Source organism: Symsagittifera roscoffensis, chromosome 1 (assembly GCF_963678635.1).
Source record: "Symsagittifera roscoffensis chromosome 1, txSymRosc1.1, whole genome shotgun sequence".
Lineage (NCBI taxonomy): Eukaryota > Metazoa > Xenacoelomorpha > Acoela > Convolutidae > Symsagittifera > Symsagittifera roscoffensis.
In genome coordinates, this window is record NC_087062.1 from 10,573,918 (window position 1) to 10,601,425 (window position 27,508).

The window sequence follows — 27,508 nt, forward strand, 5'->3', positions numbered from 1 at the left end:
TATGCATTTTTTCAAGTACACTATCAATTTTATCTTCGTGTTGACTTAATATAACTGTCTAGAAAACTGCTGAGCGCTACTTAACTGTTTTTTGTCGAAGACATCAAAATGCATATTTTAGACACTATATTGCTAAAACTTTAGACATCGGCTCTGCTCCAGAAACATACCATGACGTCAAACTAAGAAATCGATAGTTGTTTAACAGATTGATATAAATCTAACTACAGAAAGCACTAAGTGGCCACAAACCGAATAAAAAATCTAGCCGTTTTTCTTCATATCCCAAATGTTGGCTCCCTGCGTTTAGTGGGGGTCGAGAGACGGATTCCGGATGTCAGGGACGGGGACTATTTGCAGCGCTGACAGGAATTTGTCAGCGCGGTATATATGTGAATTTTTATCTCCTGTTCTACTATTATTGTATGTGTTCCTTAATAGAGCCATAAAGATGATGGGCATTAAAATTTTTCAGTTCTCATTGCTGTACTGACGGGTTTCCCTTTAAACTTTTATAGCCTATCTTAATACATGGACACAGTTTGATTTTTCGAGAGCTCGGGAAGTTGTAACCTCCTGCAGGCTCTTGCAGGCTTTTTATTAGGGCTCTGGAGGACGATGACATCAAGATATTTCAGATTCGATCTCTGTGATGTCTAGGGTTCCTAGATTTTTTTTAGCTTAGCTTAATACATGGGCAACAGATAGATTTTCCAAGATCTCGGGAAGTTGTTGCCTCCTTGTGTACAGATTTCTTGCAGCTCCTTATTAGTGCTATATAGGGGCCTGTGAGTGTCGAGGAAATTCCTACACGTATATAAATACTTAAATGTTGGTTTTTCGGAAAGTATCGGTAATGACGTTGAAAACTGAACTTTCTCTCAATTTGGATTCTTCTGACTCGTCACGTTATGCTAATAATCACCCAACTGGGCCATCAAACTGTCGTAGCGTGCAATTTTCAACCTCTATAAACCCAAGGTGATGCGGTCCATGCAATCTTTGCTATAATTCGAACTTACAATAGAACCACCAATTCTACACAGATCTAACAATATCACGACCCCCATCAATTTATGTCGGGGGGGGGGGGCATTTTTTCAAAAACTAAAGTTGATTGTCAAAAACTTTTCAACAAACAGTTGAACTTACCGTGCGGGACATCTTTCAGCAATTTTGTGTTTTTATTTCTTTTTTTTTAGGCGGTGGTTGATGACATGTACCAGAAGACTTTGGACGACAATCGGAACTGTTTCCTGATGAGTGGACTGGAGCAGCACGGAGGTTCCGACAACTCTCACCACAGCATCGAGAGTGTGATCAAATGGCTGCACGATGACCTTAATTTCGACTACATGCCAACCTACACTACATGCCAACCTACAGTGAACAATCCAGGACCCTTTATTACACAGGTGTGCATGGCAACTTAAAATATGCTTACAATGTTTATACCATGCAGGAGTTGTATGTCATGTAGGACTTGATCGTCGAAAAAAAACAACGAATTTTCATGCCGAACAAGAATTGTCTTCAAAAAAACATCCAACTTTTATTCCATGCAGCAATCTATTTTCGAAAAACAGACATTTTTGGAAGAAAATTGAAAAAAAAAACATGAGAATCTGGGAAAAATGATGTTCATTTTGACTACTTTTTGAAATGTATTGTACGTATTGTAATTTCTAAAATGTATTGTACGTTAAAAATGTTAGATTGAACTGGAAAATTTCAAGGGTTCCCGAAGCATTATTAAACTTTGGAGGTAACCTTTGGATCAATGGTATTTTATATCATAGGAAAAAATCTTTGCATAAAGAAGAGCTCGAATTGATGACAAAAAGAGAGAACATACGTGCCGAAAAACTTCCCAGATTTTTCCAGTTTTTTTCTGATAATTTTTCTTTGGGGATCAGTGGTGAAGTGGTTACGTCTCCACCTATCAATCGACAGGTCGGATGTTCGAGGCCAATGATCCTCGCTTGTTTCTTGGGGGTAAAGCAACCTTACCAAGCCCAGAAAAATGGCCAAAAAAATAAGTGTAAATTGTATGCTGATCTCTTCCCTACGAGGATAACTGTCTTCGATTTAAATAGCAAGCTGTTCAATTAAGTCAGTAAACTTGCATATATTTTCTAATACTCAGATGCAGTAAAATGAAGCAATAAGAACTCTAGAAAAGGCCACGAGTCGCATAATTGTGATGAAAAATTAAAAAATACAACAAAACTATTTTAAAATCTGTTTTTTTTTTAAGACAGGCGCAGTAAATCTTCTTCAGGGACCATCTTTATTATAGTGACTCAAATACTGTCATATTTAATAACATTTTTGTTTCAAACTTTTCGAAATTGATTCAAGGACAAAGTGGAGAACCCACGCAGTGAGCGACAAAAGGAGAAGAAAAGAAGTAAGAGCTCCAGTAGCTCCCTCTCCAAAGTGTGTCCCTCCCTCTACAAGGGAGAAGAAATCATTTTCCTGGCACCAGAAAAGGCTCTCTTCCTATACTCCGTCTTGTTCCTCAGGTTAATCATGAAAATAAACCAAGATTTCTTTTCGGCGTCATAGTTTCTCATACTTGAGTTACTTCTATATTTCTTCATTTGGCGTTATTAGATTCAAAACATTCTTTGAAGAGTTTGACCACTTTTGACCAATAGTTCATTGTCACCGTCGTGCAAAATTACCGTCGTGCTTTCAAAATTACCGTCGTGGCTTTCATTTTGGGAAAGTAACCAACTTTTTCATTTCTTGGGTAAAAAACCCTGAATAAAATGCGCCCAGAATAATGAGTTTTATAAATATTATCTACAAATTGACTTCTGTTGATGATGCAGTTTAAATGTTGTTGATGTGTCTGAGTATGTACTGTATGTATTGTAGGTATGACCTGGCGATGTTGTGGTGGGAGAGGATGCCCAGTAAGATCTGCGGGAGTCTCACTGCCGCCGCCTTCTGCTCCTCCATCCTCAACACTTTCCACATCAAGACCCACACGGAGGAACTAGAAGTGGTCGGTAGTTTCTGTTCCGAATATCATTCTCAGACACTTTTTTTGGTATTTGGAACCAATTTTAGCCTAAGGGGGACAAAATTGTGTCTTAATTTAGTGTCTTTAGTTACTGATCAACCATTTCACTTTAAAAGTAATAATTTTTCAGTTCTTTTAACTCCAAAAGTTTTTTTCGAAAATGAATCTATAAGTTTTTAATAACTTTTCTTGCCAAGATAAATGGTCAAAAAATCTGGACTTTTTTTACATCAGTCGGCTATCCTTGGAACAAGGCGCCTAGGAAACAAATTTTTATTCTCGGACGACATTAAAACGAGAAATATGGAGAAAAGTTTTGTATTCCAAATGTTTCTCGTTTCACAATTAAACAACAGAAGTATTTTATCCAGAATCTAACATATTTCGTTTTGCCTCTAGGCGAAGAGTTTGCGCCAGACGTTTCAAGACAGAGCAGTCGGTCTGCTGAACACTTGCCAATCCGTGGATCCCAATCTTACCAAAAAGTGACCAAAACTTCATCTGTTTGCAAAATTTTTCTTTATTGTCGTATTGTACACCTTAAATCGACAAAACTTAATAGACGAGAAAGAGAAAAAATCAAGTTCGAGCAGTAGGATGGCTAATTTCAAGTTAAGTACTATAGCTAATTTCAAGGCAAGAACGATGATTATTTTAACTTTTATTTTTGGACAAAGTTGTATTTTTTTAGAATTTTGGAGTCGAGTCATCTGACTTGGGGCGGGAGGAGTGCAATAGAGGTGGCCCAGATGACGAGCAACATCCAGTTCATCAGTCAATCCGCCTGTCAATCAATCATACAGGTCAGAAAAACAAACAGCGCATCATGTTCTAAAAAAACTAAAGCCACTAAAAAAATAACCCAACGAAAAAAAATAAAGCCACTAAATACGTTGAATTATCACAATTGTTTAACGAGACAGATACTCGGGAAAAACTCAAATGAAAGAGCGCCCGTGTAAAACTTGTAGGCAAAATAGCTGAATTTGACAAAAACAACTTTGACAAAAGTAGACAAATTTCGAAGCTTCTGAACAACAAAAAAATGGTTTTCCCCTCCCCAAATATAGTGTATAGTGTCGAAGTTTGATTAGTCGGTGATTCTAAAATGGATGCGTTGGTTTGGATGCGGTGATTCTAAGGATGGGAGTTTTCATATGGTGAAGTGAAGAACCCCCTGAGTTCATTCCTCGCCACTTAAACCATCACTTTGATATTAATAATTAATAGTCATAATTGTGGTTTCTGCGACTCCCAGAGATTCTATGAATGGCAATCCAGCTTGTCTAAGCATAGTCCGTTTCTATTACTGATGATTCTAATGAAGATAACTATGTGGGTAGCTGTTGTTGTTGTTGTGCAGGACAGGTGGATGGGGGGTATTGCGAATCAGACTCCGTTCTGGCAACTAGTCATCTGCTCCTTCTTCCCTCCCCTCATTGGCTACATGATCTGGTTCAAGCAGGAACTGGAACAGATCCGAAGGTCCAAAATCGAAAAGAACGACATCACCAGAATCAGTGGGTTCAGTTTTAAACTACGGAACATGTACTCGCTTAATTTGAGGACTCATTTTCAGTTTCCCACCCATATTAACAATAATGATTGAGGTTTCTGCGATTCGCAGACGAAAGGCTATCCAGCCTGTCTAAGCATTGTCTGTTTCTCTTATTTCCCCACATACCTGACTGAGTTATGTTGGTGAGCGAAGCTCATTTTTGCGGCTAAAGGCAGTTGTTTTTGAACCTGGAATTTTCACGTGGTACCACTATTGCAGCCGTAATCGGTCAGGCTGTGGTAAACATGAAGCTAGAAATTAGGCGAGAGCTCACCCTCACACACTATTATTGCTCTGACAGGGGTTTGAGTACACGATCTGACGATCTCGAAGTGAACGTCGTACCACCACGTAACGCGCCTCTAAACAAGACTGCTCAAATCAAGTTGAAGCCCTGAAAGCTTTGACTGCTTTTTAAGGTCTATGGCTTACTTTTTGCTTCAAAAAAGTGATGGAATTGACAAAAAAGGTAAAGTTTGACAAACGTCGTACCACCACGTAACGCGCCTCTAAACAAGACTGCTCAAATCAAGTTGAAGCCCTGAAAGCTTTGACTGCTTTTTAAGGTCTATGGCTTACTTTTTGCTTCAAAAAAGTGATGGAATTGACAAAAAAGGAAATATTTGTGTTCAAACTTGTTCACTAGTTGAAATTGGCACGTTTTATTGTAGTTTAGAACATCAACAAACCGTTTTAGATATAAGGAATTTCAGAAAAAATAAAGTAGGATTGGAAGAAAGCCAAAAGTAAGAGCATTTTTTTGACTGTTATAATGAGATTTTAGATATACGGACAAGTCAAAAACCTATAAATTTAAGTGTGTTTTTCTCAAGTTGATCAACTTAATCGAAAGTAATGCTTAACCGAACTGTTCAATTGATGGAAAAAATATCAAGAAAAACCTCTGTTTAGCTCAGCAAAATTTACGAAGATTTTTACCTTCTCAATTTTGTAAAAATATTTGTTTTTTTTTGGATTGATCACCCAAACTTGCCATTTTTGCTATTATAAAAATAATTTTTAGTTTAAAAACAATTTTCAGCCGTTTTGAAGTTGTCAGTTTAGTGCCCTTCCTAAAAACTGTCGGGCTTTATAAAGAGCCCACTTTTATACTGTTAGGTCAGCGACTGAACCAGTTTTATGTCATAATTTTTGATTGACTAAAAAAGCTTAAAAATATACCCGATTTTACGGTAAAATTTCCATGCCTGAATTTCGTGAAAAATTGCATCAAAATAATCTGCCCAAATTGCATTCAAGTTTTGTATCCATCATTTTTTCTTTAATCCTCCCTAAAAACTCTGAGCATTAAAAATGGGGAAAAACTTTGTCTTTGGGTGTAGTTTAAGGCTTTTTCAACCGTGACTTGAACAAAAATTCGTTCCTGTGTTGAGAAAAAATGCTCTGAAATTTTAATCTAAAATCGAGCGAGTAAAGCAATAGAGTACCCTTCGTTAAATGAAAATTGGTCAATCAGGCTTGATTTTACAATAATCCTGATTTTACTCAATGAAAATTTTAAGAGCTTTTATTGCTCCATCTATAAATTTTCCTTGCTCCATCTGTAAAATTGAAAAAAAACTAAGTTTTTATTGTGCAAATTTAATAGGTTTTTTTTCTTCAAAAATTAAAAAATTTTTAGATTTATTTGTTTTCGTTTTGATTTTTGGAAGACATTGTTTTTCGATTATGCCTAAATTACTAATGTTTTACGCATCACAAACTTTAAACGCGTAGTGTCTTGTTCTCAGCTTTTAAAATGGCAAAATACTTTGTGTTCGGGTGTGTTTCAATTTTTCTGTTTTCCCCGCAAAATCAGGTACCACAAATAATCATCAGATTGGGCCGACTGATACAAGACTTTAGTTTGTGATTCGGACAAAATTTTATGAAATTTTTGGTTTTCAATCTAAAATCGAGTGAGTAAAGTCATAGAATAGCCTTCATTCATTAAATGAAAATTTGTCAGTTAGGCTTGATTTTACAAAAACTCGATTTTATTGCATGAAAAACATTAGAGTTTTCATTGCTTCAACAATTACGCTAGAACAGCATTCGTGATATAAAAATGTTCGAAAAAAAGTCTAGCATTTTATTGTACAAAATTATAGTTTTTTCGTTTGCTTTTTGCTCATCGAATGCTTTTGTGTAGTTCTCTTATCACACAATGTACAAAAACACAAAAAACGACACCGATTTGATGTTGTTGTTTTAAGAATGTGGTCGAACCACTCTTTGCTACTTGCATAGCAATCAACTATCCTTGTTATTTTTATATATTCTTCCATACAATAATAAAAACTCGATTGCGGAAGTTTTTTTTACTCAAAATGTCTCATGCAATATTTGAAATGCATCTTTTATAGGTAAATTGGCGTAACGCTTTCCAATTTATTACATGCAAAACTATTGTGGATGCCCAATTTGTTTCATTCCAAAATAAATGTCTGTTTGTGTTTGGTGCCACTTTCGCTGCATTGCTCAGGCCGGTTGTTAGCATATGTAGCTGCTTTATTTGTGGCTAATATTAGCAAACTGTCAAGGGCTTTGGCCGCAGATGAGAGAACTGGGGACTCTAAATCTCCTGGTAGTTAGAGCAAATTCGTCACAGCACATGTTTTTTTTCAAGGCTTGTCGTATATTTTGTATTTTATCGTTTTTATCGTTTTTTGGCTCGTTTTTATCGTTTTTTGGCTACTTTTTATCGTTTTTTGGCTAGTGTTTGCGAAGCACAGCTTCGCCTCTGTGTAAAATTTATGAACATAGTGGGAACTGAATGAATAGCGTTTCGCCATCAACGAGAATTCAATGATTAACAGTTCGCTCTTTTTAAAGAATTCCACCCTATAGTACCCACTAAAAAGTTATCATCCCTGTAAGTGAGTAAAACAATGACGACTTAGCTTTTTTTAACCTTATACCTTCCCTTTTTGTAATAGGCGGATAGTCAACATAGTCAGTAATTTTGGAGGACTTGTAATAAGATCCTAATATTTTATTGCAAATTTTTTATGTTTTTTTTTATATAAATGTTCTCTGGAAAAATGAGTTTGGTCTGTTGCAGGCAAAAAGGACACTAAGATGGGGGTGTATACGAAATGGCGGGACTTCTACAAGGCGCCAGTTACCACCTTCATCTTACACTTCGCAGCCAATCTAGTCTTCATTGGACTATTCTCTTATATGGTATCACTCACATGTTTCATTAATGATACAATACTCACGTGAAACATTTTGTATGAAGTGTTCAACCGTAATAGTTTAAATTTGAAAGCCGAAATTTTGTCCAATTCTGAAGAATCTGTATGTTTGAACAGAAAAATCAATTACTCGTGATTTTTTTCTCTGTTTTGAGGCCTATAGCCTACAAAAGGGCTTCTTATTTATTTGACGATTCTGAACTATGATCCCTTTGCCTAGATCTTAATTTAAGTTACAATGATTTTTTGATAAGTGAATTTGTCTTCTTAGGTCCTACAAAAGATAGAATCGAGGCCCACGATTGTTGAGCGTATTGTGATTGGCTGGAGTCTCATTCTCAACCTTCAGATCATCAAAGACTATCTGTCCATGTCCGACTCCAACCTCCTCCGAAAGGCATCCTCACTCGATAAGGTAAAGCACCATCTTAATACCTCTTTTTGCCCCCCCCCCCCCACACACACACACACCCCTCACTCAAAAAGCTGCATTGTACCCCCCCCCCCTCTTCCACACTCTTTTTTGACCCCTTCCACGCACAAACATCAGTTTTCAGCCATACTCAGTAGTTTTTACAAGTTAACGCCTTACGACCAATGTTTTTGAAATTCATTGAAATTTGTGCAAAACTTCATCACAGTTGCAGCACGCGATACTTTTTTTGTTAGATCAACTTAAGTAGATTTGAAATCGATTTACATCAATATTTTTCATATAATACTTCATATAATCATCAATATTTTTCATCTAATATTTCGACAAAAACTGCGAATTGTATGAATACAAATAATTATTCAAATCATTAGTTTTTCGTTTACTTAATCAAATTTTCAACAATTTTTTGCAGTGCGGTTGAAAGTTGAACAGAAAAAACTGGTGATTTTTAGGGCGGGTACGATTGCAGCGGCGAGCCAAAAGTTTTCTTGTGTTTGCACTTTTGTTTACCACAAAACTATTCAAGAATCGAACAAATAAAAAAACGGATGGCTGGTTTTTGTTTTAACGTTTGACATGACGTGAAGATATGTTCTTCAAATACGCAATCTGCTAGCTACGCAAGATTTTTCATCGCATAATTTGTCGAGATAATCGTATCTGAAGCAAAATGCGCCTAAGCTACGCAATTTCACTGCTTACTTGGGATCTATTTTTCGGACAATTGCTTGCTATCAATTTTCCAATTTTGAACTTTCAATGGAACAATGTTTGAAAGTTGTAATATTTCGATAAAAACTGCAGTCTCTATACAATTCTGACGTATGCTCTCTTGTAATTTAAGTAGATAGAAAAAACTAATTGCGCATAAGGATATTATAAGTACTCTAGACTCCAATCCTGAACGTGAAATTCTTTCGCCTTTTACTAAAGAATTCCGGGCTTGGGGTGAACTTGAGTTCGTACTCTTTTTCTGAACCCTTCGAAAACGGTGGGTTTCTAACTCTGGAAATGATTATTAACATTAATGTTGCAATTTTGCTAGAGTATACTCCGGCATAGTCTTCAGGGTGCCTACAAAGTTAGTCAAAAGGCAGATTCGCTTCTAAGTCGCCGCTATCATATAGAAAGATCTACATAATTTAATACACAAAACTGGAATGCCTAACGCCTGCTTCTACTGGAAGATGTTGGAAAAATCAAAAGACCCGGAAAAATACATGTATACTTGGCGATTCTAATTTAATACATGCCATAGTAACCTGAGCGTCAGATTGATTAATCTTTAATGTAAGTAGTACAACAAACAGAGGGTGGAGCCCAAAGTAGTTTAATCTTCGACGATTTAATCCCTCCTATGCTTGAAAAAAAGAAAAACAACAAAATCGGCACCCCCACCCAAAAAATGGGAACTCACGAAGCTAATGTTATAAAACTCAGGGTGCAGTGTTAGAGATGATTTAAGAGAAGATGTTTTGAGAAAAGTTTCAGAGTAAACAACACTTTCACTTTTGTTCTTTTTTATAGTCCTCTACAAGTACTGGAAAAAGCCTTTGCTCATGTTTGTTCCTTTTTGTAACTCAGTTGATGAGCCAGAATAATGCAGCCAAGGAACAATTGACAAACTACACTTAGATGAGGGCAAGTTATGTAGTGCAGTATGCATTATGCAAACGGCATCAGATATCAAAAATCTGTTGAACCAACTTTGACACAACAGAGATCGAAAAAAAACTGAAATATCAACAACTAATTTTTGTGCTGCTCAGAGTTAAGAGTTAAATTTCAATCTTCTTTCGGTTAAAAGCAGAAGTGAGTTTATGCCTGGAGTAGCTTAATCATAGAGTAATTTCAGATAACGTACATCGGCTGTTCGTCACGCTATCTTATTTTCTGCCGGTTAGGTTCGTGCAACTTCTAGTCTAATAAAGATCTTAATCTTACTCTTATATCTCCTAGTCTCAAAAGATCTAGTCTATGCTGGTATTTGCGGCTAGATATCTGGAACTTGTTCCAAAGGAGAACAATTGTCTTCTAAGTTATATTCAAATTGTTCTGGTGCTGAAACTACAAGTAGTTTCAACATTACAAATAAATGTCAGTGTTAGTTATGGACAATGATTGTTTAGTAAAGAATAATTTATAGAGATAGTTTTATCAAGAATCTAATTGGTTATAAATACTAGTTTTAAACTGATTGCAGCCATCCGGGGCTTAGAGAGTTTTTAGTTTTCAGATTGTTTATTGTAGTGATTGATGGATGGATACGTTTTTTTGTTTTTCGTAGTTGTTTTATTTTGAAGCAGTGACACCTCAGATCAGACACATAGGAGGCAAGTGATAATAGTCCCCTGAAGTGTAAATTGGGGACATTCAGGACCCGGCAACTAGCGGCAGTATTGGACTCGATTTTTAGTATGCTGTAGGTCTTGTTGAGGGAAGCTTAAACTTAGAACCCCAGACCCCCGGACCCCCACATCAGGCAATTTACGCTGATTAATGAGCAAGGACATACTGATTTTAAGCGGTAATAGACACTGGTCCCCACCGCCGGAAAAAGTACTCCAGCAAGTAAAAACCCTCCGGAAGAAAAACAAAAATGGACCTTTAATGGGATAATCTGGAAAATATTAGTAAGAAATGTATGAAACTTGGCATTTAGGACCCTCATGAGACACGGAGCTTGTCCCAGAAAGTTTGAACCCGGGTGACCCTGGTGACTTTAAATTGACTTTTGAGCACTATGACCCCACAATTGCATAGAAACCCCCGGTATTAACAGAGGGAAGTGGCATTTTCCTAGCGCCAACTCTCCGGAAATAGGAATTGGTCAACTTACAAATATTTGGTAGGAAAATTTGTTTTTGGGAATTGAATCAGAAACTGATGGCAAAATGGCTTCTACATTGCTTGCAATCTTGAAGTAGTAAAAATAATTCAAAATGGACTTGGTAAGTATTATCTTCAGCTAGATTGGCGAATGATCTGTTAATAGCAATTGAACTAGACTACAGAAAAATAGTGCCAGAGGAAATTGGCAGTAGTAGGACAGTGGCATGGGAGTTACGTCGCCTTTAAAACATCAACGAACGAGAATATTGCTTGGCTCCCCGGAGGTGACTTTTTGGCCTAAATGATCTCTAATAGACAAACTACATTCCTTTGATAGCTAGAAGCTCGGGATTTAAGTAGAGTACAGATAGAAATTTAGATGCTTGGAATGATTTAGGTACCCATGGAAAGGGTTTCCACCTACCCCGTGAAGACTTACAAAATAAAGACCTTCGGAGGGTCGCTGAGTAAGCAGAGTATGATTCAGAGGTTGAGTTGAACTTCAGGGCTAGAGTTCAAGAATTAGTTAATTGGATTTGTTTTACATTTGTGTGTTTAGTCTAATTGTGACACCTGCCGCATACCGGGTATCTAATACGCTTGAAGAAGTTGATACAAGAAACCGAACTTGGCTCAAGGTAGTGTTGACAGGGGAGGGATGTAGCCATAAAACATGTGCGAAAGGGTGATTTAAGCGGATAACAGGACTGATAGGAAATGGCGTGACTTGACTAAAACTAAGTGTATATATTTATAAGGAACCGGAGGGTACCGGATAGCCGTAGAGAGTCAGAAAAATTACGCGAAGAGAGCGAACGGTTGGTTCTCAGTTAGAGAGAGAACGATTGAAGCCGAGACGAATAGTTTGTTCATGGAGGATGCTATTGCTTGAGGTGAGGCTAGTTGTGTCTCACGGTTGTTAGTTAATTAGTTTGGCTGATTTGAACCCGAGTTTAGTACTGGGTTGCATTAGTTGTGTGTGCGAGCTGCGCTTGAATCCGAGTTTAATACCGGGTTGAATTAATTGTGTGAGTGAGTTGCGCGTTTGAAATCGAGTCAAGCAAAAACTGACAAGGGAGTTAATTGCGTTTGAGCGGAACGCAACGGAGGCTTCGTTACAAAAGTCTCGTTAACTAGTAGTTAGCTCATTAAGGGCCTTTTAAATTGCCTTTTTTTCCTTTGCGATTGAGAGTTTACTTATTGTGTCTACTATTTGCTGAATCAGCTAGAAACGCAAGAGGAGAATCGAAAAGAGCATTAACCAATTGCGCGATCCTTTGATCGGCCGATTTAGTCTGACCACCAACATAACCCTCTCGGAATTGTGGATAATATCGTGCCTTAGTGTCCGCCCCTATTACACGGTAAAAAGAGGAGAAACTCTGTGGCTGTTGAGTAAAGCGTTTGAGTGAAAACGTCCTTAAAGGAGACGCCCCCACGATATTTCTACAATTCCCATCCATGCAAGAAAATAGAAAATAGGGACAACAGCTCGTCCCTACTATAATTTCTTTTCTAAAAATGAGGAATACGATCAGTTCTATCAATTTTATATTACTTTCAACGACCATGAAATAATACAAAATATAACCGGAAACCAGCAAACGGAAATAGGTCCAGCTACATGGAGGCTGAAGAACAACAAACGACTAACTGAAACCAGAGTTTCTTGCTACCAGCCCGATTCATATGACGAAGACAGACATTACTTCGAGAGACCCTTCGAACTATCAGCATAAAAAAGCAACCATTGAAAGAAATTACATGACTCATCTAGAAGGGAAAATACAGCATGCAATAAACCCCTCAATTATGACTAACTCCTTCTAAATAAGGTAGAGTAAAAAATGCACTGAAAATTTGCAATACATGAAATGCCACGCCAATGAAAATCAAAATGGCAATCCGAACGAAATCAAAAAATGGATTTTATCAAGCTTCTCAAAATCAACTAACAGAAACAGATGACATTATGACCGAGATAATAATTTGAAAGCAAGGTAACATCCTCTCCTCCAAATCGTTTTGTGTGTGTGTGTGTGTGTGTGTGTGTGTGTGTGGTGGGGGGGGGGGGGTAGTGGGAGAAAAGGATACCTGATTTTGAATCAGAATCGAGCACAAGGTTCAGCTAATAGTGATTGACAAATCATTTTACTTCCCTATGTAGGTTGAGTCATGGTCCCGAGTGGACTTCGCTGTGCTGCTTCTGTTCCTCTGTGGGGTGATAGTGAGGAGTTTGGGCTATGACAGTAAGGATGCCCTGGATGTGACTCACTTACTTTATGTGTTTTCACTCATGTGCTACATCGTCAAAGTACTCGCGTACATGGCACTCAGCGACAGACTAGGTATCAAGTCCAATCAAACTAACATCCTCGTCAAGAGTCAATCTGCTAAAGAGACTAATCTAATCTGCGACCCAAAGTTAACAAAATTGCTGATTGAGCTCCAGATTTTTTTTCACTTGAAATAATTTCAACCAATCAGATTTGAGCAGCATCATGATCATATGAGCTCTAGATTTTTTTCGCTAGTAAAAATTTCAACCAATCAGATTCAAGCATTCTGATCATATTTTCAAAATAATTTAAAAAAAAAAAACAGGGCAAAAGATGGGCACATGTTAACTTGATTCCAAAATTGTTGTATGTCTCTCAGACTCCTGTAATACTTCCAGGTCCCCTGGTGGAAATGTGCTTCAAGATGCTGAACGACATCATCATCTTCATGTCCATACTGTCCTTCGTCATAGTGGGCTATGGAATCGCGGTCCAGGCACTCATGTACCCAGGACAGAACAAGCCCCTCTTCGGAATAGTGTGGGGCATCGTGATCAGTCCATTCTTCGAGATGGTCGGCAACCTGGACTTCCAGAGTATAGGCGCATCATCCACCGCCAAATGCGACAGTGAGTCAATTAAAAATTATCACCTCGAAAACGCATATGCCGCTTGATTTTAGCTTACACACCTTCAAACTCTGCTATATGGGTGCGGTGCGGGAGTGGTATACAGAAAAACTTTGACATAATCAGTTAAGTCTTTCCGCAAACACCGAGATCATTATTCCCGAAACATGTATTAGTTGACCCCGCAGGGTCCTGAAAACATGAAAGCGCGACCTCGAATCAAAACATATCTGGCATCTAAATTTCCTCGCCTGTTTGCCCCTTTCACTTTCAAAAGAACGACCAATTCGATTGGTTGAATTGTGATATTGAAAAGAGGAATTTGAACTTTTTTGTGTGAACAAAACTTTCTTACAACAACCATTCGGTATATTTGCACGTAAACATGCACAGATATGAATACTAATCTCTGTCGTGTTTGATAGATGCCAATTCACGCCAAACATGATTTTTGACTTTAAATTGTATTTAAACTATGCATTTCACAAATGCGAATGGTAACTTTGTTGCAGATTGATGATCTTTTGAAGCGTTTATTGAACAAACTATGTGAAAGCTTTTTTCATTTGAAATGACTTTCGACTATAGTACTTTTTGTAATTTTAAGTTTCGTAGACTTATTTCATTTGTAATTATTTCAGTCGATGGTATGAGGGACAATCTATGTGTAGTTGTAACTACTCTAGACTCCAATCCGAAACGTGAAATTCTTTCGCCTTTTACTAAAGAATTCCGGGCTTGGGGTCAACTTGAGTTTTCATTCTTTTTCCGAACCCACTGCAAATGGTGGGTTTTCCAAATTTGAATAACATGTGCAAAATCAACTTTGAGAAGGGACTCGAACAAAGATGCAAACATACGATTTTTTTTGTCCACCACAACGTTTATTTTGAGATGCTTTAATAATACAAAACTTTTTAATGAAAACAAGTGAATGCCAATCAGTTCTACAATTACCAAAAAACGGCTAAAGATATCGAAAACGACAAGCATATTAATGAAACACGTGAAAGCCAGTCGCTTCAGCAAAATGCAGAAAGTTCCAAAAAAACACCGCAAATAGAAAGCATTGACGGGAAATAAATTGACAGACGGAAAATTCTGACAGAAAACTGTTAGAAAAAAGTACGAAAGTTTCAACAAATTAGTGAATACATTATTTACATAAAAAAGATTTCCGGGCTTAGGTTTAAGGTGAGCCTACTCTTTTTTTTCAAACGCACGCTGAAATCAGTGACATTTGCATGTGTACATAATGAGTTGAAAGAAATTTACTTCGTGCTGATGTTGTTTTTCATTGAAATATGATGTCTAGCATTTGTTTTAACAGCTGAACAGGACTTTTTTTTACGCGAGACTTGTTTTCCCTGCTTCGAACAAAATCTAGTTTTTCAATTAGTTTTGCTAAAAAGCGCTAAAACTAATAAGTAAGCTTGCAAAATTGCGTTTGGGTTGTTTTTCTCCAGAAATCATTCTCAAAAAACACTGCCAGCACTTCTTTCTGCTTCTTCGCAATTGGAAAACATAATTCGCCTTTTACTAAAAAAATGGTCGCAATTCCGGGCTTGGGGTCAACTTGAATTTTCATTCTTTTTCCGAATCCACTGAAAATGGTGGGTTTGGCAAATTTGAATAACAAGCGCAAAATGAACTTTGAGAAGGGACTCGAACGAAGATGCAAACATACGATTTTTTTATCCACCACAACTTTTATTTTGAGATTCTTTAATAATACGGATTATTTTAAGGAAACAAGTGAATACCAGTCAGATCTACAATTACCAAAAAACGGCTAAAGATATCGAAATTGACAAGCATATTAATGAAACACGTGAAAGCCAGTCGCCTCAGCAAAATGCAGAAAGTTCCAAAAAAACAACGCAAACAGAAAGCATGGACAGGAAATAAATTTAAAGTTTTATGAGCGATTGCCTCGGTATAAAGCTACAATTGACCATTTGGAATGAAACACATGTGATACGCGGGTCAGATTCCAATCATTGGAAGGCTCAACAAAAGTAATGATGTATACAATTTTTTCATCTCAACCTTTCACTTTAATCAGCGTTGCGGCGTAGCAGCTATCAGGAGGCGGACTTTTGACCAAATTGCAGCTACTAAAGCAACTTGAATACAAAAATATTTCAACAAACTGGAGTTTATCTTACGTTTTACTCCAAAAGTCTTCCAGTGTTAACAGAAATATCGTTTCTAAAGAATTATCGTTTAAGAATTATCGGTTAAAGAATTATCGTTTATAAACTAACTTTGTTACATAATTTCTTGCTTTATTGTTATCAGGGGAAACATATATTTGGTCATCCTGTAAACTCAGCATAAATTAGTAGCGTAATTTAACGCACATTAACGTAAATTTACAGGCACTTACCAGTGTTCACTCAAAAATTAGTGCAGGTTCTGCATTTTAACGTTATTTTCTTAGAAATAAAAGGAAAAGCGTAGAAAAAATGTCCGAATCGACAACTGAATTGATAATTGAAGGGGAAATTAGTACCCCAGAGCCAACTTTTGCCCAAAAACTTACGGAAAGCTTGGTTTCGAGACCAGGACCAGTCCAAAACTTAGGAAACAACCAAAACAAAAATCCGATTACTGTCGATTTTGTTTTACCTTTTACCAAAGAAATATTCGAGAACGAAGCAAAACAAGAAGAACTATTTGCCGAAGCTGTATCAAATATTCGTAAAGGCCTCCCGCGCGAATGTCGAAACAATCTTACCATTCTGAAAACCACAATTCCGAAAAAAGATGGCAAGAAACTCAGAGCGGTTCGAGTGCTTGCCCCCCAATCGATATACAACGAAGTACAAGCACTTAAGCTGAATGGAATAAACATCAGAGACAAGCATATAGTTGCTTGGGGACCTAAAGAACGCGTCATAGATGCTTACCCTAAAGAAATCAACATGTATTTTAGAAACCTAGCGCATTTCTTCGATGACGAAGATGTGTTGCAAGCAGTGAAACTTCCAGATATGATGAAACAAACCACTATGATCCAGAAAGAGACGATTGCAACGAACGATGAAGACGGTGGCTGTGTATACACCGGAAGAGCATCATGTCGTATGCTTATCGAAGACGAAAAACAAGAAGAACTATTATCCTCATGGGCCGAAACAAGTTGTGTGCAGACCTTTGAACTATTTGGAACGCAGTTTTTCTGCAACATCCCCTCATTGTTAATCTGCGAACACTGTGAAAAAGCCGGTAGAAGGGCCAAAGGCCATCACGTAAGCTATTGCTACCAAAAGTTTCGGTCGTCAAAAAATAATCAGAAAGAACCGTCTGATCAACGCCTAATGAAAAGCAAAGAAAGCGAATATCATGAAAAGAAACCAAAGCAATCCGAAAAAGAAGTCAGCCAAGAAGTACAATCAGACGGCGAAATCAGCTACGATACCAATACCAATTTCTCGCAAGTGGTGAAAAGAAATGTAAATCGAAGAGCATACGAGCTGAGAAAGCAGAAACTCCCCCAAACTGAAACCAAACCAAATAACTACAGCAACGAAAATGAAACCCAGTTTGAGTCTCTGGGAACAATCACGAGAAGTCGTATCAGACAAAAAACGGTCAAATCATCCGACGAAAAAGGCTTGAATAGCGAGTCGGAACTGTCGAAAGAAGTCAATGAAAGTCCTAACCTGGAATTGCCGAGGGCTTGATTGTCCCGAAAAACTTATTCACATAATGAATAAAGTAACCCATCTCAACTATGACCCAAACTTCATAATTTGTTTACAAGAAACCCAAACTACGGATATCAGTCATAAGTTGAGAACAACTCTAGAGTACTACAAACTTCAGTCTGCTCATACATCATCAATTGGTCGTAGTGGAGGACTACTTACACTCTGGCCAAAGTCTATGAAAGCAACCGTTATCGCAGAAAACAGGGCGTCCCAGCTAATTCATTTTCCCCAGCAACGAACATATGTAGTGAATGCGTATGTCAGAACAGCAAATTATGTCAAAAGTTGCCAACTAATATCGGAAGCGATGACAGAATTAAATGATATAAATGAGTCAGACACACTTATTCTTGTTGGAGACTTGAATTCTTTCCCGAATCACAAGAGAGATCATCAAGCACAAATAGTCTCGACTGCAAAGGTATTCAAGAAAAAACATGTTACCATATTCAAAAGAGTAGAACCCATTTTGAACAGACATTGCCTTAAAGACACAGCAGTTGAGCTAGAAAAAGATAAAGTTACACATAAATGCTCCAGAACTGGAACACGCACCCGAATAGACTTTATTTTTTCGAATACTCTCACGGCGGATGATACATTCCAAATGTACGAAACAACCTTGAGTGATCACCAGATCTTATGTTACCAAACTTTTCAAGAACCTCAAATGGACATGGGTCCAGGTATCTGGAGATTGAATAACAACATTCTGCCAAATAACAAAAAAACAATAGAAAAACGTCTTGAAAATTGGTCAATTGAAAACTATGATGTAAGTAAGCAAGAATTACGTGAGTTCCTACGCAACATCTCAATACAGAAAATCAGACTAGAAACAAAATACAAACAAATGTTAGAATGCCAAATTGAACATTTGAATATAAGCAATCAAAAAAGAGTTGAACTCGAATGTCAACTGCGAAAAATAGAACAAGAAGAGTGTCGACAAATTTTGACGTGCATTCAAAATAATGTAGCTTCAGGACGGCAACCCCAAAGAAATTAAAAGATGGGCTAGGCAACAGCAACCTAAAACAGTCATCAGAAAAATGAAACTTCAAACTGGGGATATTACAACTAAAACACAGCGGATATTGGAAGAAACAACATCGTTCTACGAAAACCTCTATAAAGAAGAGCAAGTGATGGACATAGATCGGTATGAGATTCTCAATAGTTTTCACAAAAAATTGTCGGACAAGAGCATCGAAAGTCTTGATGCTCCACTTCAAATGGAAGAAATTGAAATGGCAATAAGTAAACTAAAAAAAGGAACGAGCCCAGGTCCTGACGGACTTACATCTGAATTATATCAACAACATGCCTTCTCTTTTGCCAATATACTTTTACCATTGTTTCAATCTGCTTTTAGTTTTGCTAAAATGCCGAAGTCCTTCAACAAAGCCATAATCAAACTGTTGCCGAAAGAAACTGAGAGTCTTCTGCCGAATGACTATAGGCCGATCAGCTTGATAAACACAGACCAGAAAATCCTGTCACATGTAATAGCTGGAAGGCTTAAGCCAGTTTTAAGTGAAGTGATTGAGAACGAGCAACATGCATATTTGCCCAATAGATCCATACATCAAGCCATCCTTGAAATCCGATTAAGACTCCGCAAATCAAAACCCAAAGTGGTAGCTTCAACAATCGACTTTTCTAAAGCTTTTGATAGGGTCGATCGGAAATATATGTTCCAAATTCTACGAAAAATTGGCTGCCCAAGCCAATTGATATCACTAATAGAAAGCTTGTACTGCAACTCTAAGTCATCAGTTGCAATAAATGGGTTTAATTCAAGAGAAATCAAACAGAAACGAGGAGTCCGACAAGGATGCCCATTATCAGCTCTGCTTTTTATCTTAGCTCTCGAGCCACTGTTAAATCAAATACGAGAATCAACTTATTTTAGTAAACTTGAAACACGAAGTGTTGCGTATGCTGACGACCTAACAGTTTTCACTCGCGCTGACGAGGTTCAACATCTGCACAAAATACTTGATGATTTCTGCAAAGGCACCCAGTTTCGAGTTAATCGAAGTAAATCAAAATCCTTAAGCCTGTACGATCACCCAAATATGGAAACTGTTAGAACAGCAAAAGTACTCGGAGTAGTGCTAGGAGACCCAGAGCTCTCAAGAATATCAAATAATGAGGAAATTCTGAAAAGACTTAAAAACAACAAGATCAGATTCAATCGATACATGAGTTACAGAGCAAAATCTATTGCGGTCTCCACTTTTGTGATACCACAAATAACTCATATCGGAAGACACAATCTAATTTCAATAGATGTTCTCAAAATGTACAAGGAAGTAACCAGAAAAATTGTTTGGGGAGCTGGCAGGAGATGTGAAATAGCTTTGCAATTCCTTGAACGAGACATGCTCAAAGGAGGAGTGAAACTTCCCAGCCTGCAGGCCCATCTTTTAGCTGCCAAAATCCAAGATTTTCAAAATGCCTACTTCAGCTTCGGACCACTGCAGAAACATCTCTTAATGGAAAACTGGAATAATCCAACGAGCAGGTTTTACAGAGAACTAGATGGAGATCTAGAAAACTCTGAACTCAGTATCAACTCATTAAATGACGAAAGCATTGAGATAATAAATTCCCGAGGTTGGATGATGAGCATCCTTGCGAAAACAAAATACTCCCAAATATATGGAGCATGCGTGGAAAACTTTCACTTTGAAAATAGTTGGAAAAAAAGAATTGAAAAAAGCTGCACGAAGTTCAACTTGAACCCAACTGAATTCAGTAAAGTTTCGCCATGGTTGTGGAGACAACCAAGGTTAACCAGCTTTGAAAAAAATTTGTTCTACCGTCTGCTCTTCAATTGCCTTCCAGATAAAGACGTCCTATGGAATAGAAATTTAAAGCCCGATCCATTATGTGCTTTCTGTATGTATGAGTTTGAGAACTGTACCCATCTGTTTGAGAGTTGCTCTACTATAAAACCGTTCCTGGAAATACTTCAAATCAAACAATTATCCGACATCTTCAAAAATCCCAGTGTTGTAAAAACGAAAGCAGTATCAATCGTCCTTTTTGATTCATGGAGAGGCAATAATGCAGAATGTACAACTTACAGACTTAAAAAACTTACAAACTTTATGCATTGATTTACCTAAATAAGTTTTCTTTTTGCTTTAGTACCCAATAGTTGTAGTACATAACTTCTAGTAATTTACGATTTACATACTAAAGAATTCCGGGCTTGGGGTCAACTTGAGTTTTCATTCTTTTTCCGAACCCACTGCAAATGGTGGGTTTTCCAAATTTGAATAACATGTGCAAAATCAACTTTGAGAAGGGACTCGAACAAAGATGCAAACATACGATTTTTTTTGTCCACCACAACGTTTATTTTGAGATGCTTTAATAATACAAAACTTTTTAATGAAAACAAGTGAATGCCAATCAGTTCTACAATTACCAAAAAACGGCTAAAGATATCGAAAACGACAAGCATATTAATGAAACACGTGAAAGCCAGTCGCTTCAGCAAAATGCAGAAAGTTCCAAAAAAACACCGCAAATAGAAAGCATTGACGGGAAATAAATTGACAGACGGAAAATTCTGACAGAAAACTGTTAGAAAAAAGTACGAAAGTTTCAACAAATTAGTGAATACATTATTTACATAAAAAAGATTTCCGGGCTTAGGTTTAAGGTGAGCCTACTCTTTTTTTTCAAACGCACGCTAAAATCAGTGACATTTGCATGTGTACATAATGAGTTGAAAGAAATTTACTTCGTGCTGATGTTGTTTTTCATTGAAATATGATGTCTAGCATTTGTTTTAACAGCTGAACAGGACTTTTTTTTACGCGAGACTTGTTTTCCCTGCTTCGAACAAAATCTAGTTTTTCAATTAGTTTTGCTAAAAAGCGCTAAAACTAATAAGTAAGCTTGCAAAATTGCGTTTGGGTTGTTTTTCTCCAGAAATCATTCTCAAAAAACACTGCCAGCACTTCTTTCTGCTTCTTCGCAATTGGAAAACATAATTCGCCTTTTACTAAAAAAATGGTCGCAATTCCGGGCTTGGGGTCAACTTGAATTTTCATTCTTTTTCCGAATCCACTGAAAATGGTGGGTTTGGCAAATTTGAATAACAAGCGCAAAATGAACTTTGAGAAGGGACTCGAACGAAGATGCAAACATACGATTTTTTTATCCACCACAACTTTTATTTTGAGATTCTTTAATAATACGGATTATTTTAAGGAAACAAGTGAATACCAGTCAGATCTACAATTACCAAAAAACGGCTAAAGATATCGAAATTGACAAGCATATTAATGAAACACGTGAAAGCCAGTCGCCTCAGCAAAATGCAGAAAGTTCCAAAAAAACAACGCAAACAGAAAGCATGGACAGGAAATAAATTTAAAGTTTTATGAGCGATTGCCTCGGTATAAAGCTACAATTGACCATTTGGAATGAAACACATGTGATACGCGGGTCAGATTCCAATCATTGGAAGGCTCAACAAAAGTAATGATGTATACAATTTTTTCATCTCAACCTTTCACTTTAATCAGCGTTGCGGCGTAGCAGCTATCAGGAGGCGGACTTTTGACCAAATTGCAGCTACTAAAGCAACTTGAATACAAAAATATTTCAACAAACTGGAGTTTATCTTACGTTTTACTCCAAAAGTCTTCCAGGGTTAACAGAAACAGGACTAGTTTTTTTTAAAACAATACCTGCAATACGTAAATCGCTTCCGCAAGGTAAGAGAGGTAACACTTCTATCCTGAAAGCCATGCCAGACATGAACTTAGGGAAGAATTTATAGCTCGACATTAAATGGAACAAAGTTTATCAGGACTTAAACTAACGGGGTAATGTAATTGGGAAGCATACAACTTTGTGGCAGATTGATGATTTGCAAATGGAAGGAACTGCGATTATTCCTCATAAGTTAACTTGATTAACGATGATGAAACAACCTATAAACTGCACTGCCTAATTAGTAAAGTCGGCCCGTACTGACATACTGACATAAGTTATCCCGTAATGCTTGAAAAATCTATCAGAAAACTGTTAGAAAAAAGTTTCGAAAGTTTAAACAAAATAGTGAATACATTATTTACATAATAAAGATTTCCGGGCTTAGGTTTAAGGTGAGCTTACTCATTTTTTTTCAAACGCACGCTGAAATCAGTGACTTTTGCATGAGTACACATTGAGTTGAAAGGAAGTTATTTCGTGCCGATGTTGTTTTTTATTGAAATATGATGTCTAGCGTTTGTTTTAACAGCGAACTGGACTTTTTTACGCAAGACTTGTTTTCCCTGATTCGAACAAAATCTAATTTTTCAATTAGTTTTGCAAAAAAACGCTAAAACTAAAAATGTAAGCTTGCAAAATTGCGTTTGGATTGTTTTTTTTCCAGAAATTATTCTCAAAAACACTGCCAGCACTTCGTTCTGCTTCTTCGCAATTGGAGAACATAATTCGCCTTTTACTAAAGAATAATCGCTATCCCTCTGTTACGTCTGTAGATATTTGGAACGGAAGCAATATTTGCTTCTTTCACTACTGCTAATCTTATCAAACTTCCTTTCGCTTTAGTAAATTTTGCGCTCGCTCCTATTCTTTGAGCAGCAATTTGAACGCATTAATTTAACAATTTTCGTAGGTTTTCTGTTTTTAGTTGATGAATGAAGTTTCTGATTAATGAAAGGTTTTTTAACTCAAAATATCTGATAAATGACCAAGATTAGCTCGGAGACTGTTTTAAAAAACGTGAATACAAGGGACTTTTGGCCGATAGCTAAAAAAGGCGAACTTTTGACCAAATGGCAGCTAAAAAAGAGCAACTTAAATACAAAAAAAGTTCATCAACTTTCAGTTTGACTTAGCTTTTATTCCAGAAGTTTTCCAGAATGAACAGAAACAGTAATAGGTTTTTTAAAACAATAGCTTCATTACGTAAAGCGCTTCCGCAAGGTAAATGAGGAAACACGACTATCCTGAGAGCCATGACTGGGAGGAAGTTTTGGAAGAATTTCTAGCCCGATCCCAAATGGATTAAAGCTTATCAGGACTTTAACTAACGGGGACTCTTGAAAATGGGGAGCTCATAACTTTGTAGCAGGTTGATGATCTTTTGAAGCGATTAGAATGAATAAGTTGAGTGAGATCTTTTTTCACTCGCTATGACTTTCGACTATAATAGTTTTTTCATGATTGATTTTCGTGGAAATGTTTCACATGTAATAATTTCCGTCTATGATATGAGGAACTATCTCTGTTTAAAATCTACTCTAGAGTCCAACCCTGAACGCGAAACTTTTTGTGCTTTTTACTGAGAAATACCGGGCTTGGATTGAACTTAGCTTTTTTTCTTTTTCTGATCTCAGTGAAAAAAGTGGGTTTTCCAAGTATGAACATCCTTCGCAAATTCAACTTTGAGAAGGGACTTGAACGAAGATGCACTTTAATGAAACTTTAATGAAACTCGTGAATGCCAAAAAATTCAACATAATACAAAAAACGGCAAAAATTACAGAAAACGACAGCTGGCTTCGGAAACATGCTAAGTTAATGGTTATCGAAGATAACTTGTACTAAAAATCGAACACCAGTTATAAATGTAGGTGGAACCGGGGTGTGAAAATTGACCCATTTTAATTTCAAGGCTCATACGAGTTTGAATGTATCTGTCACATATTTTGAAAATTCCCTTAATTTTGCCGGTAACTTCTACAGTTGGTAGCTTTCGGATTCGAAGATATTTTTTCAAAATTCACCATGTCGTCAAATGGAAGGATCTGCGATTATTCTTCATAGGCTTACTCAATCAAGGATGATGAAACAATCTATAAATTGCACTGTTTGATTAGAAAACTCGGTAAGTAAATTTTAATATTACAGAACAATTTATTGAAACACGTGAATGCCACTCAGTTCTACAAATAACACAAATGGCTAAAATTGCAGAAACGACAAATATTTTAATGAAACACGTGAGTGCCAGTAAGTTCTACAAATTTTAAAAAACGGCAAAAAATTACAGAAAACGACAAGCATAATTATGAAAGACGTGAAAGTCAGCTCAACAAATTACTGAAAAAACCAGAAAAAACACAGCAAACAGAAAGTGTTGACGGAAAAAATTTATAACTTAATAAGTTGTTGCGTTGGTAAAAAGCTACAATCGACAATATGGACGGAAAAAACCTAATCAACGAGAAGATTCCAAAAGTCACCCAATGGAAAACTTGATAGATAAATACCACCAAAATACAGAGAAAGACAGTTTTGACTCAAGAAAATCAAAAAAATTACGAAGATCGAAAAAACCAAACATGGTGACAATTGGTAGAGTTCCTTGTTAGACTAAACTGCAAATGAAGCAGAATACTCACCAGACCCGTGGAGATGATTTTGAAAACATGTCAATTGAAGCTTCATATAGCAACCTGGAACCGCCGGATGCTTAACAACGGCCTCAAAAGTTTTCAGTTTCTAGAAAAAATTAAAAGAATTTGATAACTCAGATCTTTTAAAAATCTTTTGCTCCAAGAGGTCAAATTTGAAAGATTCAGTAACAAAATACAACTAAGATTCCAATCAAATAACTTGAAAAAGTGTTTTCAACCAATCAAAAAAAAGCTGGACACGTTCTACTGTTTGGAAATTGTCTTCAAACGTTGACATAATTGCAACATTGGACGCTGGTTTTGTTTCCAAGTTCTTGATTACAATCTTTTCATAAGATTTTATAAACACTATAAAAACCAAACCAGGAAGCCAAATTGTCCCGGCCGGGAATCTGAAGGCATGAAACAACGTGAAAAAGGATAGAATGGGTGGAAAGAAAGCGGGGGTGAATGCACATTTTACGATTTTAAAAATGCAAAACAATTTTTGACGACATGTAATTGGCTAATGCAGCACTGAATTTAAGCTCAGATCAAGACAGTCACCGGTAAAAAAAAACCTTGACTACGACTAGAAATAACTACCTTTTCAGTAACGGTTTCACGAAAGTTTTGATCTTCTTTATTATCATAAACAATCTGAGTGACCATAACCGCCTTGAATTGTCTCTAATAAAAGGTGAAGTTATCGAAAAAGCCTACGAGTGCGGATACTCAATAACAATGTACTGATACTTAACCATCCTGTAAGTTCAGATTAATTAATCACTCCGATATCAATCCAAGGTGCTCTGCTATCAAAAAACAGAAAATTCGAGATTTTTTTGCGAAGAATTTGCATTAAATTAAACCATAGAAAGAAGAGAGAAAAAACAGTTCAGGGTAATCTTGAAACAAATTGTTTAGAAAATGAGCCGAACAATTAGTGCTACAATAAGTTTTGAAACACTTAAAATTACAGGACAGCAAAAAAAAACTAGCAAGTATGAACATGATAGTTAGGGAGGTCTTCGATGGTAACCCCGAAGCTGTTAAACAAGGAATAAAGCAACCAAAGAAATTCAAGATTGATTTCAAGTGTAAATCTGGAGGTCGTCTAAAAAGTTCACACGTGATACTGGGCGAGGTGACTTGTTATCCCAGAGATCCCTATAAGAATGGAATTGTGGAAGATCTCGACCGCTTCGATACTATGAAAGATGCTTAGGAAGCTGAAGACATTAATAAGTCCAAAACCAGGTGGCTTGACATCCGAATTGTACAAACAACATAAAACTCTTTTCACTCAAAATTTACTTCCAATACTTTAACGATCACTTGTTGCTAAAAACCATTCACTGAGCGCTAATCAAACCACTACAAAAAGAAAACAGCAGCTAACTTCAGTTCGATTAGCCTGATAATTGAAACAGACCAAATTGTTTTTATTCAGAATATAAAAGTTGACAACCAGCAATATCAATAATTTGTTCTGAGCGATGATTTAACGAAAGCATTCGACAGCGTGGATCAAAGTAGTTATTTCAGAGACTGCATAAAGGTTTAATTGCCACTGCTTAATATGCTCAAAAAATCTAAGGAAAAACAAAAACAACAATTGGCGTGAATGGTTTTCTTTTTGAAGAATTATCATTTTATATACATTGACATTAACATATCTGCATAAACTATCACTTGTCGTATCACGGGGTGCTCATAGCCCTGATGTCGTCTCAGAGTTTCAAGATTATGCTCCAAAGCAACGATAAAAATTTGATGCAATTAAGGGAGAGCCTTGTCGTTTACCCCCCATACGACAAAGCTGTCCACTAATTACCTTTTTTTTATCGTTGCTTTGGAGGCTCTTGAAACTTTGAGAAATTATAAGTGGCATGAATATCCAGTGAAACGACGAGTGATATCTTATGAAGCTGATGTCAATGTCTTTGTACATGCAAATGAAAAAAAAGGCTCTTCCATGAGATCGATGATTTTTGCCAAGGAACACAGTTGAAATAAGTCGAGACAATAGTAAGATTCTATGCATTGATACTTTGTCGGAACAACCCAATGTATCATGCATGAAAGTACTTGAAAGCTTTCTAGGGAGCAGACAATTGATTGAAACTGCAAGTGAAGAAAAATTGTCTAATCAGTTCTATGAAAACATACTTCAGCAAATTTATGAGTCTCAGTGCGAAAACCAAGGTAATGATACTTTTTTTCCTACTAAAATTTTACGCGACATATTGCTTTTGAAAAACACATTGAAATAGAATTCCAGAAATTGAACCTTACTGCTTTATGGGTCGCATGATGAAAAATTGCAAAAAGTTCGTGGAACGAGCAATTAATGAAAAAAATGTTGGCTGGCCTAACAATAATTGCAAAGTTTTGACGGCAAATTTATTGGAACAGGACTTGTTTTTCTTGTGATAAACAAGCAAA

The 27,508-nt window shown here is 36.8% G+C and overlaps 1 protein-coding gene and 2 non-coding genes across 3 annotated transcripts in view; all 3 read left to right on the forward strand.

Annotated features, from left to right (window-relative positions):
* LOC134845265 (transient receptor potential cation channel subfamily M member-like 2) overlaps positions 1 to 27,508 on the forward strand; it is a 65,212-nt gene that overhangs the window by 24,214 nt on the left and 13,490 nt on the right. Inside the window, exons 9-18 of the mRNA XM_063862249.1 lie at positions 1,203 to 1,415; positions 2,362 to 2,525; positions 2,884 to 3,013; positions 3,431 to 3,516; positions 3,723 to 3,834; positions 4,395 to 4,551; positions 7,654 to 7,775; positions 8,061 to 8,204; positions 13,225 to 13,405; positions 13,735 to 13,965. Of these exons, the coding sequence (XP_063718319.1) occupies positions 1,203 to 1,415; positions 2,362 to 2,525; positions 2,884 to 3,013; positions 3,431 to 3,516; positions 3,723 to 3,834; positions 4,395 to 4,551; positions 7,654 to 7,775; positions 8,061 to 8,204; positions 13,225 to 13,405; positions 13,735 to 13,965 (1,540 nt within the window). The remainder of the gene's footprint in view (positions 1 to 1,202; positions 1,416 to 2,361; positions 2,526 to 2,883; positions 3,014 to 3,430; positions 3,517 to 3,722; positions 3,835 to 4,394; positions 4,552 to 7,653; positions 7,776 to 8,060; positions 8,205 to 13,224; positions 13,406 to 13,734; positions 13,966 to 27,508) is intronic.
* Positions 9,108 to 9,222, forward strand: LOC134857347 (U5 spliceosomal RNA). Its single transcript, XR_010164904.1, has one exon. It is a non-coding gene; the product is annotated as a U5 spliceosomal RNA (small nuclear RNA).
* LOC134857344 (U5 spliceosomal RNA) lies at positions 14,643 to 14,757 on the forward strand. The gene has a single exon (XR_010164902.1). It is a non-coding gene; the product is annotated as a U5 spliceosomal RNA (small nuclear RNA).